The sequence below is a fragment of the Mytilus trossulus genome, chromosome 1 (assembly GCF_036588685.1).
Source record: "Mytilus trossulus isolate FHL-02 chromosome 1, PNRI_Mtr1.1.1.hap1, whole genome shotgun sequence".
Taxonomy (NCBI): domain Eukaryota; kingdom Metazoa; phylum Mollusca; class Bivalvia; order Mytilida; family Mytilidae; genus Mytilus; species Mytilus trossulus.
The window spans coordinates 17,260,218-17,277,501 of record NC_086373.1 but is presented as its reverse complement, the minus strand read 5'-3'; the positions used below and the strand labels follow the sequence as shown (position 1 = coordinate 17,277,501).

Here is a 17,284-nt window from a genome sequence, read left to right as displayed (position 1 = left end):
ACCTTGTTTGTATTGGATACCAAAGCTTCATAAAATTCCGAACAAGCAACGGTATATTGCTGGCTCATCTTCATGTTCAACTAAAGAATTGTCCATTAGATTGACTAAAATTCTGTCCGCAGTGAAAGAAGGTCTTCAGAAATACTGTGAAACTGTTTACTCGCGTAGTGGTATTAACCATATGTGGATTCTTAAAAATTCGAATGAACTTCTAGACAATTTTAAATCTCGGTCTTTTTCTGAAATTAGTTCCATCAAAACTTTTGATTTTTCAACCCTGTATACCACCATTCCCCATGTAAAATTGCCTAAAGGAAATTATCCACAATGCCTTTCAACATAAAAATGGTAGCATACGCTATAAATTTATTACTTTGGGATTTCATAAGGCATATTTCGTTAATAGTGACAAACAAAAAGGTAAAACATGCTACACAGAAGAACAAGTTGTCAGTATGCTGGAGTTTCTTATCGACAACATATTTGTTGAGCTTGGAGGTAGACTTTTCCAACAAATTGTCGGCATTCCTATGGGAACAAACTGTGCGCCTCTTCTTGCCGACCTCTTCTTATTTTCATATGAATCGGAGTTCCTCCAGACACTTGTCAAAAACAAGAGGATCAAAGAAGCCAGATTATTTAATTTCACTTTCAGATATATTGATGATGTTCTTTCCATAAACAATCAGAACTTTTCTGATTGGGTTCCATTGATATATCCCCCAGAACTAGAGATTAAAGAAACAACATACACAGCTTCCTCCGCCTCATTTTTAGACTTATACCTCGAATTTGACTTACACAGTCATCTCAGTACCAGAATCTATGACAAACGAGACGATTTTAATTTTGAAATTATAAATTCCCCCCACCTTAGTAGCAATATACCAACTTCACCTGCATATGGGATATATATTTCCCAACTTATTCGATATTCAAGAGCTTGCAGCTCCTACTCAGACTTTGTAAAACGTCATCAGTGTCTGAGTAGAAAGTTGATGAACCAGGGATATGTCAAAGAACGTCTCGTCCTTTTTCTAAAAAAGTTCATCGGAAGGTATCAAGACCTTGTTGATAAATATTCCGTATCAACTTCTCAAATAATACACGATGGTCTTGATGTATAGATTCTGCGAACTGATGTTGTTTATCATCTTAACAACATGTTTTATTGTTCTTTCATTTGTCTTTGTTCTAGTATTAATATTACTTTTACTGTTGAATGGTTTTATGTGATATCAGTTTGACGTGGCTCGGTAATTATACATCTCGTCAATGTGTTTGTATTGGCATTAATTTTTTTGTGGTTTGTTTTGCATATGCGACTTTTTGTATTTCTTTTCTTCTTATTACGTGACTCTGTAATTTAAAAGATCCCGTCAGTATTATATTGGTCTATTATATGTCATTATGACATATTTCTATTATGAATTACTATATACGTTGAACCACAAACGTCAAAATCATTCAATCGCGTAGTGGTATTAACTATTTTTGGATTCTCATATATTCTACCTATAACTTTTGGGTTAGTTTTAATATCGGTCTATTTCTGTAATTTATTCTTACATACTTTTGATTTTTTAACCCTGTATGCTTACATTGCCTATGTAAATTTTAAACTGTTTGTATGCACATTGAACGACAAATTTATGTGACGTATAAAATTTTCTGACGTCAGACACTCAAATCAATTAATGTGTTCGTAGATAGAAGATGTTTTTGTGTTCGCTTAATTTGTCCCCTTTTAAAATTGTTATACGATGATGACTGATGTACCCATATTTTGACTATTTTATTAATTGTACTGTTTATTTAACGCATCATGTAAATATAACGGAATTTGATGAGACTGTTATTAAAGTGAGAGGGTTAGCGCTATAGAACCAGGTTTAATCCACCATTTTCTACATTTGAAAATGCCTGTACCAAGTCAGGAATATGACAGTTCTTGTCCATTCGTTTTTGATGCGTTTTGTTATTTGATCTTGCCATGTGATTATGGACTTTCCTAATTGATTTTCCTCTGAGTTCAGTATTTTTGTGATTTTACTTTTTTCTCATATATTTACATCTCAGACTCAATTGTAGTCATTTAAAAATTGAACTCACCACTATTAATTGCAGATTAAGCAATGATGCTATGATAGGGGCATCACTCTTTATACAGAGATCAGATACATTATCTCCGCAATCTGCACTATATTGAAATATTATCACTAGCTATTTCAACAAAGTCACTCATCACACATGTATTTTTGGAGAAACTGTCAAATTTCATAAAATTTCATTCCAACAACAATTCAACATCCACACTTTAGCTGCTAAGATTTCCTCATAGCTTAATGAAACTATTATTTCCTATTGTTTAACTGGGAAAATCGTTGTATTGGTGTGTATAGTCAAGCCAGGTGTCTATATTTTGCTACTTTTCAGTTCAAATATATATTCATATGTCAAACATCTGTCTATCGTTTGTTAATTTGGATGGATGTCTTGTGTGTTTAACAGCTTTGATTATGATTTCAAATTAACATTTTATTGATTTAATTCATTATTATACGATAATTTTCTGTGTAAGGTAGTGCAGCATATTTCATGTGTCTACGGTTTGTATTCTATTTTATCTATAGTAATTTCTTATCTTTTTTCATTTGCATACTTTTCGTTTATTATATATAAAAACAAATTCATTCCTTAAATATATAAAGACTAATTTTGTCATAGTGCAGATTTTAAGAATAAAATTTTATATTTTCTAATCCATCTTATTGAATAACAATTTTTGCAAGAAATTATTTTTGATAGTTTAGCTTTCAACTTTGGACTTGTTATTAGCTTAATTATTTTAGTATCACAGTTAAATAACAGAAATACTGAACTCCGACTTCAATTTCCTAATCAAATGGCAAGATCAAAAGCTTAAACACATCAAACGGATGGATTACACCGGTCATATTCCTGGCATAATCCATGACTGTATAAATGTATGATTGACATTCAAAGTATGAGATCGTTCATTTATTTAGTATCCTGAATTGATAGACGACAACTTCAAGATGTGGAACCTTTGTCATCAGAAATTGACTGAAGGTATCAACCAAAAAAACTTCATCACGTCAAAATAATAATATTTTAACCACGTCGGATGGTGTTCTGAAGTCATAATCTCCATCTAAATTCATAGATATAGGAAGATGTGGTGTGAGTGCCAATGAGACGACTCTCCATCCAAATAACAATTTAAAAATTAAACCATTATAGGTTAAAGTACGGCCTTCAACACGGAGCCTTGGCTCACACCGAACAACAAGCTATAAAGGGCCCCAAAATTACTAGTGTAAAACCATTCAAACGGGAAAACCAACGGTCTAATCTATATAAACAAAACGAGAAACGAGAAACACGTATATATTACATAAACAAACGACAACTACTGTACATCAGATTCATAAATATTTCGTAATATCGCAAACACGTCTAATAAATTCTCTAATAAATTCATTTGGACAATAATCAGGAAAATGGCCATTGTTACATTATAGTTCATGTGTGTTACATTTTGGTGTTGTGTTTCTGTTGTGTCGTAGTTCTCTTATATTTGATATGTTTCCCTCAGTTTTAGTTTGTAACCCTAGATTTGTTTCTTCACTGTCGACTAATGAATTTCTAAAAGCGATAAACTACTGTTGCCTTTATTGCATACTATGATGTTCCAAAACAAAATGCACCTCTTTCTTTTGAAACTGAATTTCCTCATGAGAAATAAGTACTTTTGATACCGAACACGACATTAAAAGTAGTAAATGCTAAAATTGACAATTTTAAACATTTTTACAACATGACAATTTAATTAACTTTACTGGGTTTTTTTTTAGAATATCATATTTTCGTCTGGATTCCTTTTTTAATGTTTCCTATGACCATTTTTACATTATACCTGGATTGTAGTCAGAATATTGGATTTCATTTCATATTTTTTTTTAAAGAGCTTTTCACGATTTTTCAATCGCGGAACCCTTTACAGATGTACAAATATGTAGACAGGTGTATATAAAATGACTGAGCATCTGTTAAAATGTATCCTTGGATGTGTATTTGTAAAGATCGATATAAGATGTACATGTGTAAAGATGGATATAAACTGTATCTTAATAAAGGATCAAAAAAATAATCGATTGTGAATATACATCTTTACACATTGTATTCATTTTCAAAGAATCCAAGAAATACAGTAAATACGATCTCAACTTCTGTAGAATCTATTTTCGTATCCTTTTGGCACTCTTAACAGAACATCATCTTGTTGAGATCTAACTCCTTCCAAAATTGCCTGGTGTTACCTGTTTGATAGGAATGAACTAATCCAGGGGTTTATTCGGCCCCTTAAATAAATTGGAACCTTGTCAAAAGCCTTTTCAAAGTCCAGGTGTATGATGTCATCCTGTTTTCCATTTGAAATGTTTTTGGCTATCTGATCGATTGTGATGATAATTTGGCTTTCACATGATCTCTATACCCTGAAACCATGTTGGTTGTCACAGAGTATGTTTTGTTGATTAACATATGTCATAATGCTGCTGTGACCTATAGTGCTCTACCATCTTACTAGTAATGGAGGTAAGGGAGACTGAACGGTTATTGGCCGCTAGGTGAAAATCCCCTTTCTGGCACTATGTTGGCATCACTTAAATCTTAAGGAACTTCTCCTGTGTCAAAAAAGATTCTTGTGAGAACTTATGATAATTCTGCAGCAGTTATTTCCAATTTTTTTATTGGTATATCATCTGGTCCTGCTGCTTTATTGGTGTCATTCATATCATTGATGTAACTGGGACATTTTTCGGAAATGGTGCTGCCATCTTTCTTTGGTGAAAACCTAGCAAAACTGTTCATTCAAGAAGATTTCTGTGGCTGTAGCTTTTAAGGAAGCCTTCCTTGATTTTTAATAGGTGAAACTCCAACAGAATACTGTCCTTTGCTCTTCAAGGATGACTAAAATCTTTCGGTATCTCAGTGTGTTGAAACAGTGGGATAAATAAAGACAACAGTAGTATATCGCTGTTCAAAATTCATAAATCGATAGAGAAAAAAAACAAATCCGGGTTACAAACTAAAACTGAGGAAAACGTATCAAATATAAGAGAACTACGACACAACAGAGACACAACACAGAAACGTGACACACACAGAAACGAACTATAATGTAACAATGGTCATTTTCCTGACTTGGTACAGGGCATTTTATGAGAAATTCTAAAGGTTCCAAACGCCTAAATTTAATAATTGGAAAAAGTTGTACAGGAATAACCTTTGTGGGTTTTTTTTAAGATCTATATGATTTATTTGTCTTTTAATTTGCATTGTTTTATGAAAATTACAACTACCATGTTTTTAAAAAACTGTTTCCTATTTTGTAAATTGGAAATTTCAAAATATATCTTAAAACTTCTAATTATATATACATTTTGAAATGTCCACTTTACAAAATATGGAATAATATTATATCATTTGTAAGTATATTGTCATCGTCATACTATTATATATGTGATTACTATGTATTTTGTTGAATTTACCAGTTTGTGTATAATGTGTCATATTAAATTACTAATAAAATAGGTTGGCTGTGCTTGTCACAAATATATGTTATCAATATTATACTTAAGTAAACATTTTACTTTCTGTAAGAAAATGATGACGATAAATAGATTGTCAGGAATAATAGATTGTCAGGGCATAAGTCCAAAATATAAAAGCAAATGTTTATATGTTGTTGAAGCATCAACAATAGAATATCTAATTTGTATGAGAAGCTATTTCACTAATAATAAAGTGAAGGATTTGAACAAAACAATTATTTGTGAAATATATCACAGTTCTTGGAATTCGCAAGCAAGATGGTTGTAGTTTTATATTAATGATGAAACATTATAAAAAAATATACATGTATTGATATATTTCAGGATGCGGAAGGGCAAATAATAGTTCTTAATTTGCAAATTGAAGATTTTGGGTCCTCAATGCTCTTCAACTTTTAACTTGTTTCGCTTTATATTTTGATCAGGGCGTCACTGACGAGTCTTATGTAGACGAAACACGCGTCTGACGTATTTTATTACAATACTGGTAACTATATTTATTTACACCACTGGGTTGATTCCACTGATGGTGGACGTTTCGTCCTCAAAGGTATCACCAGCCCAGTAGTCAGCACTTCGGTGCTGACATGAATATCAATTATATGGTCATTTCAATAAATTTCCTGTTGACAAAACTTTAAACTTTAAAAAACTCTAAGGATCTACTCATCCTACATTACATTTCCTTATCCGTATTTGACACAACTTTTAGGGAATTTTAGGTCCTCAATGCTCTTCACTTTTTTAGTTATTTGGCTTTTTAACTATTTTGATCTGAACGGCACTGATGAGACAAAACACGCATCTGGCGTATTAAATTATAATCCTGGTACCTTAAATAACAAATCATATATTATAGTTAATATTTATGCACTAAATTTACCAAATTATAAAAACGGGGTTTTTTTTCAAAAAGGTAAATGAAATGATACTAAAAGCCAGTTTGTTGTTTCAAAGTCCTCGTATAGTAATTTATCAGTAATTCAGAGATTACGTTCTTTTAAATGTAAATCGTTATAACAGACAATGGCGTAAGGAAAGAGTTGAGATATAAACAACCCAATTTGGTACCAAAGGAAATACTATCGTCTAAAAAAGGGAATTGGAAACAAGAAACAAAAAATCGACCCTTTTATCGTATTATTTGTGTAGTTTTCTGTGTTAAACTAAAATATCTAAATCATAAAAAGGTCAGATATTGATGTTCATATTGATTTATTTAAAGTAGAAAAAAAATATTTCCTTTTTTGTAAATTGGAAATTTGGAAACTTGAGCAAATTTAGACAGTATATTTAGAAAATTCTTGACTTCGCCAAAACTATATCATAAAAAAACGATAAGAGTTATACACATTTAAAAGGATTTAAGGCGAATCTTTACTGAGTTTGGTCATAAGTAATTGGTATGACTATAAATATTCACTTCTGTCTGTTTTCGTACTATGAACAAAAAATTATTTTTTTTGCAAAATAATATTTCTGTATTCCATCAATCTATACCTAACATCAAACTTATTTTCATTTAGCTGTTAACATTATTTTATTTGGCGACATTTTGTTAAATGTTGTTGTTGTCTTTCTTATATTGTTTAACATCTCATCCCTTAATTTATTGATTTTGTATTCACAATGTGTCATAGATCAAATGTATTCGTTCAGTGCATGTTCACTTGTTTGTGTCAATATGTCTTTTGATTGAGTTAAGCTATTCTAATTGATATTTTATAATGTGTCTTCCTTTGTTCTGAGGTTACACTATTGTCTCATGTAAGGATGAAGATTAGTACTTATTAAAACGTTTAACCTGCTGCATTTGTGTGCACCTATCCTAAGTCAGGAACCCGATGTTCAGTGAATGTCGTTTGCTGATGTGGTTCATAAGTGTTTCTCGGTTCTCGTTTTTTAATACAATGCATTCATTATTAGACCGGCGTTGGTTTACCTGCTCGCATTGCGACCAATATTGACCAATCTTAAATACCTAATATTTAAAAAAACTAACCCAGTTTATTCGACTTAAACACCAATAGATGACCACCATAAAGACATGCACTGTAAATGACACATTAAAATCATTTAATAATTCAATAATTTCCATAAAGATGAGCACACGAATCTTGGTATGTGTAAATGAACTCATCTGATACCAGGATTGAAATTTTATATTTACGCCAGACGCGCGTTTCGTCTACAAAAGACTCATCAGTGACGCTCGAATCACACATTGTTAAAAAAAATAAAAATAAATAAAGAACGAAGTTGAATAGAATTGATGACCAAACATTCCTAAAAGGCTTTGCCAATTACAGGCATGTTATATATTCCTGAGGTAGAAAAGCCTTAGTATTTAAAAACAAAAACAGTTAATTAATAATTATTAACATATCAATGAAAACTCAAGTCAAAACAGATGTGCTGACTACTGGGCTGGTCATACATTCGGGGAATTTAAACTAAACATCATGAAATATGAAACTCTCCCAAATCCACTCCATATTGAAACCTAAGGAAAATATGCTTTTGTATAAATTGTCCATTTCTTGTTTTTCCAGATATTTATCTAACAGTAAAAGGATCTTTTTAATCAGGATGTTTAAACTTGCAAGTCATCATTCAAAGAAGATAAGTTTGTCCTTAATAATTGTCAGTCTTTTATCGTGGAAGTTTTTACCAAACTTAAACAGATCAGGACAAACACTTCATCAGGTTACAAAAACAAGTGGTAACATAGGATATGATAATCGAAACACACTAAACCAGGTTTTAACAAGAAGTGGTAACACAATTGGGAACACAAGTGGTAACAGTACACACACACTAAACCATGTTTTAACATCAAGTGGTAACACAAGTGGTAACAGTCGACACACACTAAACCAGGTTTTAACATCAAGTGGCAATACAAATGGTAGCAGTCGACAAACACTAAACCAGGTTTTAACATCAAGTGGTGACAAAGGATATGACAGTCGTCCTCACATGGTTATGGGAATCCTTAGTGTCCCACAAAATTACAATTTTAGAGAAGCCTCGAGAAACACGTGGATCAAAAATATGATTAAAATGAATAATGACCTCCCGTTCCGAATAACGTATAAATTTCTACTTGATGAGGCAACCAAAAAAACATCAGAGGAAAACAATATTCATCAAGATATCTTGTTTTTAAATATAACGGATAGAGGGCGAGCTTTTAAATTTGGCAAAAAATTGTACACGTGGATTAAATATATACATCAACATTTTCCAGATGTTTTACTTGGTGCAAAATTAGACGATGATGCGTATTTGTGTGTACCTCAGATATTTGAAAGATTAAACTATGTAAAATCTAATCATTTGTATTACGGTTTGAAGCATGGAACTGGCAAGAAAGTTTCTATATCAGTAAGAATAGATGAGTATTTTGTTGTTTTGGGAAAAACTCTTATTACAAGAATATCAAATAAGAGTTACTGTCCAAGTACAAACTGTTCGGATGGTATGCTGATCGATACAAACAATGGAGGTACGTCCCTTGGCGCATGGCTCGCCGGATATACAGACATAGACTTTCAAAGTGACAATGGAAGAATGATTCAACATTTTCCATGGCTAAATAAAAAATCAATAAAGTCAAATCTTTGCGAGAAAAAAGTAGTTGTTCATAAAATCTCCGTTGACGGAATGCGTAAGTTACAAAATTATAATGAAAATAGAACATTTGCTTCAAAAGTTTCTAGTATTGGTTCTGTAATCGGAATAAGTTTAACCGGGAAAGTTGTAAATAATACACTTGCCTCAAAAGTATCTAATTTTGGTTCTGTTACCGGAATAGATTTTACCGGAAAAGTGGTAAATAATACATTTGCTTCAAAAGTCTCTAATATTGGTTCTGTTACTGGAATAAATTTTACACGGAAAGTGGTAAATAATACATTTGCTTCAAAAGTTTCTAGTATTGGTTCTGTAACTGGGATAAGTTTCAGCGGGAAAGTGGTAAGAACTCTCCCCTCTACTTTAAAACAGAACAACATGGCTGTAGCATATAATGACAATTTTACACACTGTGATAATTGGGCTGTGGTTACAACAATATTTCCTCCGACAAAAGCCATTCGTTTCATTTCAAAGTTGTCCGATTGGTGTCTCGTTATTGTGGCTGATGTCATAACGCCATCACAAAATAACTTTGTAACAAATAACACCAAAGGAAATAAAGAGAAAATCAAATATCTTTCTGTGAAAGAACAACAAATGCTATACCCTATGCTTTCATCTGTTATTCCCTTTAGACATTTTGGACGAAAAAATATAGGATATATATATGCTATTCAACATAAAGCCAAAGCCATATGGGATTTCGACGACGATAACGGAGGGATAGTAGACTTGAGTGATTTTAAATCTGCAAAATATTCAACAAACTGTAGAAAGATGGATACCAATCTTTTTAATCCATATCCGTATTTTGTTAAACCGCATATTCGTGTTTGGCCGAGAGGATTTCCATTGCAGAACATAAAAAACAAGAAGACATTCCCAGAAATCTGTGAAATAGAAAAAACAATCAAAATTGGTGTTATTCAGTCATTAGCTAATGGCCAAGCAGATGTTGACGCTATATATCGCTTCACATATGACTTCCCTTTCCATTTCACTGCTGAAAGAAACATTGTTTTACCAAAGAACAAATATGCACCTTTCAATGCTCAGGCAACGATGTGGTTTCCGCCAGCATTTATGTACATGGCATTGCCTTTAAGTGTAAATGGACGGGTAAGTGATATATGGAGAAGTTATATAGCAGACTTCTTTTTTCACAAGACTGGACTGTCTGTGGTGTTCGCCAAACCTTATGTTAACCACCAAAGAACTGCCCATTCAATTATTGCTGACTTCAATGGAGAGTCAAGTTTGTACGAAAAGAGCCTTCAGTTGGTCGACTTGCTATCAAACAGTAGTTTTAACAATATGAAAGAGGCATATGAAAGTCTGTACCAGAGGAATTATATTGATGATAAAGATTTAAGTTTCATTATTGCATGGACAAAAACATTTCTATATATCACACAAAAGAATAAAGAATAATATCAGATTGTTATTGGTCATTTTTAATATCAGATATGTTATTAGTCCGAGAAAAGAAGGCTGAAATATTGATCCAGTCTGATTATTCATTTGAAAGGAGAAATGGCATGTCGTATACCTTAACAATGGAGAAAACTAAGAGGTCAGTGATATAGATCCATTAAGTAGTTCTCAAGTAGAAGTTAAAAAAGTGAAAAGTGACCGATGTCAAATGTAAAATATCCAATATGACTCAAAAAGGTGAGAAAAAAACAGTGTACTAATCTTTCTTCAAATGACGATAGAAAAAAATCACTAAATCATAAAGTGCTAAGTACTCAGCTGACACGAAATCAATTATATGACTGGCCATGTTTTCTGCTTTTAAGGTAAACACCAGAATATAAATGCAACACCAAAAAGTATATCCCTGTTATCATGTTTTATATTACGTCCTCTAAGTATAATGCCTCGTTCACACGTACGTTTTATTCAAATTGAATCGAATCGAATCCGCTAATTGCGTTCACACACTCCTCTTTTTATTCGAATCGAATTTAAATTGGCTTATTCGCATTAGAAATGCGATTTCGTTAGTTCGAATCAGTTATTTCGCATTAATTCGAATTAATTAAACGGTGGTTTAATTTGATAATGCGTATCAAAAGTTAACATCGTTAGGACAGTAACGCAAATTTGACGCGCATTTCAATTCGAATAAAAATTAACGTTCGGACGTAAACCTTTTCGAATGCGAATTAAACTTATTTTGATAAATTCATGGTGAACGCAGCATTATAATTTAATATCAAAGGAACAACTATCTACTAGAGACCAAATCAGTGATCTAGAATCTAGAGATCCAACGAAACACAGACTCTAGTATTGAGACTAACCCATGCATGATTTGACGGTGTTAAAAATATTTGCCAGCAAGTTTTCCTTTAACCTGCGACATTAACGTAACAGCACATCATAAAAGTAAGATTTATCAATACTCGTTTGAAAATGATTTTATAGGTCAGACTGACACAAGGATCAAAACATCAAAGAACAACGTACCGATCCCAAAGTATTTTGTTTCTGAAAGCTACTTCAAACCTAATAACAACTAATAAATAAATCACATTTCCTAGACAAAAATCTTTTTTTTTACAAAAACAAAACGATTTACATTCATGATGATATAACTTATGGTTTACAATAACCATTACATTTTGTCTGTGTATACACAATTCTAGTATTATGCTCTATAAGAAAACCTGTGAAATCTTAACGAAGAATGTAGTAGTAGATAGGAATGTGTTTCGCCCCTTTTTTATGTGTTCATATAGATCATCGAAACCCGAAGCTGACAACTATGTTTATCAAACCCTTGGGTAATTTAGAGCTTGGCGTTGTCTTAAATTGTATATCGCCCTATAGATATAGTTTGGTTATTTTTGTTGTTTGTTAACTTTTGAATATTATGCGTAGCCCTCCAAATTTCAAATGGTTATTTTTGTAGTCGGTTGATACTAGTAGTTGAAGATTATCAGCCGGATTGGTGCCCTCTGGACGTCTTTTCGTTGTTTTTTGTAGTTCGTTGATTGTTTAATATTGTATGCACCCTCTACATGTCTTTTTGTAGTTTAGGAACTGTTGAAGATTGTATGTCGCCCTCTAAATGTCTTATTGGTTTATTTTTGTAGTTTGTTAACTGTTGAAGAGTGTATGTCAAATAGGTATCTTTGTAGTTGGTTGATTGTTAAAGATTGCCAATATGAATGACCCTCTCTCGATGCCAATCCGTTAATTTTTGTAATTGGTTGATTGTTGAAATCAAAAATATGATCTCTGTGACTTTTCTCCTTCAACCGCCGTATTTTACCAAGAAGTTCTCGCTGTATAACTCAACATATCGATAAAATGTCCAACCTCTTTCCCAACTGAAATCCCACATTACCGTTTTCGACTCTACAAATTAACATCTTTGTAAGCCTCACTTAAGTTATTAGTCTTGATTTAATGACTCCAATGGTTCCATATTTTTACAGAGAAGCACAGGGATAGAGGTATGATGAATAACATAATTACTAACACTACCAAGTATTGTTCGTCGTAACCAGCCATGACCTCTACTTCCTACCATAACTAGTGAAGCCTTTTCTTCTTCGGCTACTTTAACTATTTGTTCACCTGGATGTCCGTATACTAATCTAAACTGGAAATCAACCTGCAATTGTAAAAGTATTGTTTTATTCAATCATACCCCTATTACTAAGAAGCAAGATTCCTTAATCAAATCGGATTCTCAACAATCCCGTCCTTATAAGTTTCCTTGTTCGCGATTTAACACGAATGTTACTTGCCATTCCGGAGCACCTGCATTCATTCTAATTTCTTTTGTGTGTGTGTATCTCATGGTCACTACTATAAATATGTTCAGTCCTTTAACTTGCTATTTCCACCAACCCCAACCCCGTTACGGTGTATTCGTCCATTTTTTTCCCTTTTGTATCTTCGTAAATAAAGTATATATTAAAATAAGCTAATCTTACACTGATATCTTTGAGTCTGTCTGTATATGTCTTCTCTACTTCACTTGCCTTTTCTTTCATTTTTTCTAATAATTCATGTATAACGCCTGGACCTACAACGACATGTCAATTTAGGATTTCCATTTATAGACAACAAACAAATTGTGATGTTCATAACGACTGCTTCTGAATTACACTTGATTTGGACATTTTGACATCAACATTTAAAAAAATATATGGTTTGAAGAAATCAAAATGAAAATAGCTATGTTATAATATTGCTTTTACTGAATGAAAACCCATACTGATTTTAAAATATGAATAATTCTATATCTACCTAGTAACCATTTTGAAGGCTACTGGTAAAACGTGGAGAACAGCAGATCGTGACATTAGTTTGAAGAAACTCGTCAGTTTTAGCCCTGCTCATTCCAACTAACTACAATTTCTTTAGATGAAGTGCTCATAAAATTTTGTATCGCATGGCGACGCTTAATAACAGAACATTCTTCTTGTTAATGACAAAATAAAAACTCACTGGCATCAGTAAAGTTATACTCCTCTGGAACATTCACCAGCAGAAGTTTATCACCAGGTATCTGCACGCGATCAATGTAATCTACAATTAATAAAGAAGTATATATAATTTCCATGCGTCTGGAGACCGTTAGATATTTTTTTTTGTCAGATATTCATAGCACGCTAACCCCTACTTTTCTTTTGTTCTAAACCCTATAAAATTGTTATGTTTTCATAGTTTTTGAAAAAAAATTAAAAAAAGGTGCCAATGTCATCAGTAAATTTATGAAAATTTACAGAGAATGATTTCTTGCCATTATCAATTGATTATAATACATTTATACATTTGATTGTTACCCCGATTTTGTTTTTTGTTCATGGATTTATGAGTTTTGAACAGCGGTATACTACGTTTGCCTTTATTTACAGTCAGACCTTTTAAATTTTTTTCTTCTTTTAAGTTCCGTTTAGTTTCAGTTACTATCAACTTATAATCGTCTTTTAAAAAGCTTGTAGTTACTTTGAAACAGAGGCGTGAATACCATAAACGATTTGGCATTTCTACAAATATTTCAATGTGTACAGGTTACATCTGTATATGATCGTATATATCTATACAGAAAATACAATTGGGAAAGAAAAGTGTTGTGTCGTTCTACTTGAGCCATCAACTAACTATCCTGTTTGATATCTTTTGATTGATTAATTGGTCGTTTTACTCCCTCTTTAAATACTCTTGACACTCATCATAGAGGCCAATTTGTAATACTGGATAAATATGTAGTGCCCGGAGCGATTGGCAAAATGAAATATTCCTACAGGGGGGCAAATAGTGAATAATCGGATGGTTTCTTTTATTTCAGATTTTTTTATTCAAAGGATGAAAATTATTCAGACGTTATTTGCTGATATAACGTATTAATTATCGCACCGTGGGTAAATTATCACGTCGTGATTGGTTTAACGCCGTCAAGTGGTGACCCCCTATGAGACCGTAGAGGGGTTAGTAAATTTCATAGGGGGTTCATGAGTATGAACCAGTCCTAAGCCAGGAGTCTGTTGTTCAGTTGTTGTCGTTTGTCGATGTGGTTCGTATAAGTTGCCGTTTTTTATAAAGTTTCCTGTTTGAATCGTTTTACATCTTGTCATTTTGGGGGGCCTTTGTGGCTTGTTGTTCGGTGTGAGACAAAGGCTCCGTGTTGAAGACCGTACTTTGGTCTATCTAGAGAGTTGTCTCATTGGCAGTCATATCACATTTTAACGTTGTGTTTCTTTTATGTCGTTTGTTTCCTCTTATATTTGAGTGTGAATTCACATAAGTATAAGACGGGTCACGGTACTTTTCTATCCCAAATACAAGTATTTCATTTTTGATTTTATATATGTTGTATTTGTTATTCTCGTCGGATTTTGTATACTAGTAATGCTTAGTTTGTTTCTGTGTGTGTTAAATTTTAACGTGTCGTTGTTCTCCTCGTTTAATTAATTCATTTCCCTCAGTTTTAGTTTGTATCTCGGATTTGGTTTGTTTGCCTATTGATTTATGAGTTTTGAACAGCGGTATACTACTGTTGACTTTATATATCAAATCTTTATATTTATATCTTCGTTCCTTAAAAAAATGTACCACCACAATATATAGTATATGCATTAAAAAAAATTAGATCATTATGAAAAAGTCTTATATGTCAATTTTTAATAAATTTAATTTATTGTAATGTTTGTAGGTTTGTGAATATAAAATTGGAAATAAATTAACTTTGACCTTTTAAGAAAAGTTGTTCACATACTTATGGTGACAATCAACATGACCTTGTGTGTTTTGAACCACAGTATATCAAGGTCTTGCTCACCTGGTTTTTATATGAATACACCCTCAAGGTAAACACTGTATACGAGTCAATAAAACCCTGAAAAGTTTTAGTAATGTTATGTTTAACAACAGCCCAAATGTAATTTGTATATTGTATTGTAATATGTTACCTGTAAGCCTATCTTATGATAATTTTTAATAGCACCTCAGTATTTGACACTATAAAATATTAATAAATAAATAGAATAGTAATAAATACAAAGCAAAGATCACACACATATCTTACACATATCAAGTTTATAAATACAAGTGATATGCTTTTGTGACCTTCGAGTTTACAGAAGTTAATCCGTGGCAGTCCTTTAAAAAATAAAATATAACTTATATCAACTTGATTTTTATGAAAGCCGTGTTGTTAGAGATATGAATAATAAAGAACTATATAAATCAAGCTTACATTTAAGTGCGTTGTCCGAATGGATGCTTCCATCTACTGCAACCACAACAACTCTCTCTGCTGCCATAGTTTCTTCTCAGACACGATGAATAAAACGATACCTTCAACGTTAATAACAACTTTAAGTTGATATCCAGTTATATTGTGAATCGAAACTAATTAGCAGTCAAGGTGGTAAACATGCCTGTGCGTATTGATCGTAATTTTAGTTGTGTATATGATTGATTCGTTAAGTTGACACTATAAGAACCTCTCTATAATGATTTTTTTACTGTTACAGGAGATTACCATATGAGAAGTTTTAATCAGAATTGAGTGGTTGTCAACATCAAATTTGTTCTCCGAGCGTACAGACAAAGCATATTATCATAATAATGTTTCTATATCTGTCTCAGGTTTTAATAGAAAATTTACAGCTTTAAACATTTTATTTAAAAAAAAAATCATTTATCAACTCGTTGTCAGACTGATTTCGTAAGACAATAACAATAAAAGTCGGGGAAACCTCAGTACTTACAGATAACCAGATTTGACAGATATCTGATAATGAGCTTTATGATGTAACTAGATGACTCGTAATCTTATTTTCTCCTAATCATATATCATGAAGCTGAAAAAAGTAAGTATTGAAATATTCTACCGGTAAATTCACCCTTTCCTTTAGACTCAAGCTGTCTGCAGAAAAAAATAAGAATTTATTTTCAAATGAGGCAGCTGTCCACTTAAATTCAATCGAAGAGAATGTAAGCAATTATCGATGCCACTGCTGATCGACCCAGTGGTGTTTATAGTTATATAAAACATTTAATTCGTCCATTCTTACATAATATTCTAAAGTCTTTTCCTTGGACTGTAAAAATGTCTGTATCCGTCCATGTTAAATCTTATCTATCGGGAGCACTATAAATCATACCATTGTGTAAAAGTTTTTGATTTTTTGTTTACATAAGAACTGAACTTATCAGATAAAATGAGAAACTAAACGTTGGCAAAACTAACACGTTGAATTTTCACACTCAAGCATAAGCAGCACGTCATATCAGAATTCTGATTTCCTGATTTTCAAAAAGATACTCTCTGATTTGTGCGGGTTTCAATTTCTAACGTTGGGTACACAAATAGGCATCCTTTTCAGTAATTACACACGTATAAATCCGGTAAGATATGCTGTTTTGAACATCTGTCATAAATTACCACGTATATGGTTCTATTGACTAGTGTACAACTTTAAAGTCATATTAAACAAGGTTTTGGTAATTTATTAATGTTTGAGAAAATCATTGAACCA

The 17,284-nt window shown here is 32.3% G+C and overlaps 2 protein-coding genes across 2 annotated transcripts; one reads left to right on the top strand and one right to left on the bottom strand.

Annotated features, from left to right (window-relative positions):
• Positions 1–8,228: 8,228 nt before the first annotated feature.
• LOC134685241 (uncharacterized) lies at positions 8,229–10,709 on the top strand. The gene has a single exon (XM_063545203.1). The coding sequence runs from the start codon at positions 8,229–8,231 to the stop codon at positions 10,707–10,709; it is 2,481 nt and encodes an 826-aa protein (XP_063401273.1).
• A 1,107-nt stretch (positions 10,710–11,816) lies between these two features.
• On the bottom strand, positions 11,817–16,265 carry LOC134717317 (universal stress protein in QAH/OAS sulfhydrylase 3'region-like). Its single transcript, XM_063579976.1, has 4 exons — positions 15,997–16,265; positions 13,746–13,826; positions 13,229–13,320; positions 11,817–12,903 (listed from the first exon to the last, which is right to left on the bottom strand). The coding sequence occupies exons 1-4, from the start codon at positions 16,061–16,063 to the stop codon at positions 12,682–12,684; spliced, it is 462 nt and encodes a 153-aa protein (XP_063436046.1). The 5' UTR covers positions 16,064–16,265; the 3' UTR covers positions 11,817–12,681.
• Positions 16,266–17,284: the final 1,019 nt, after the last annotated feature.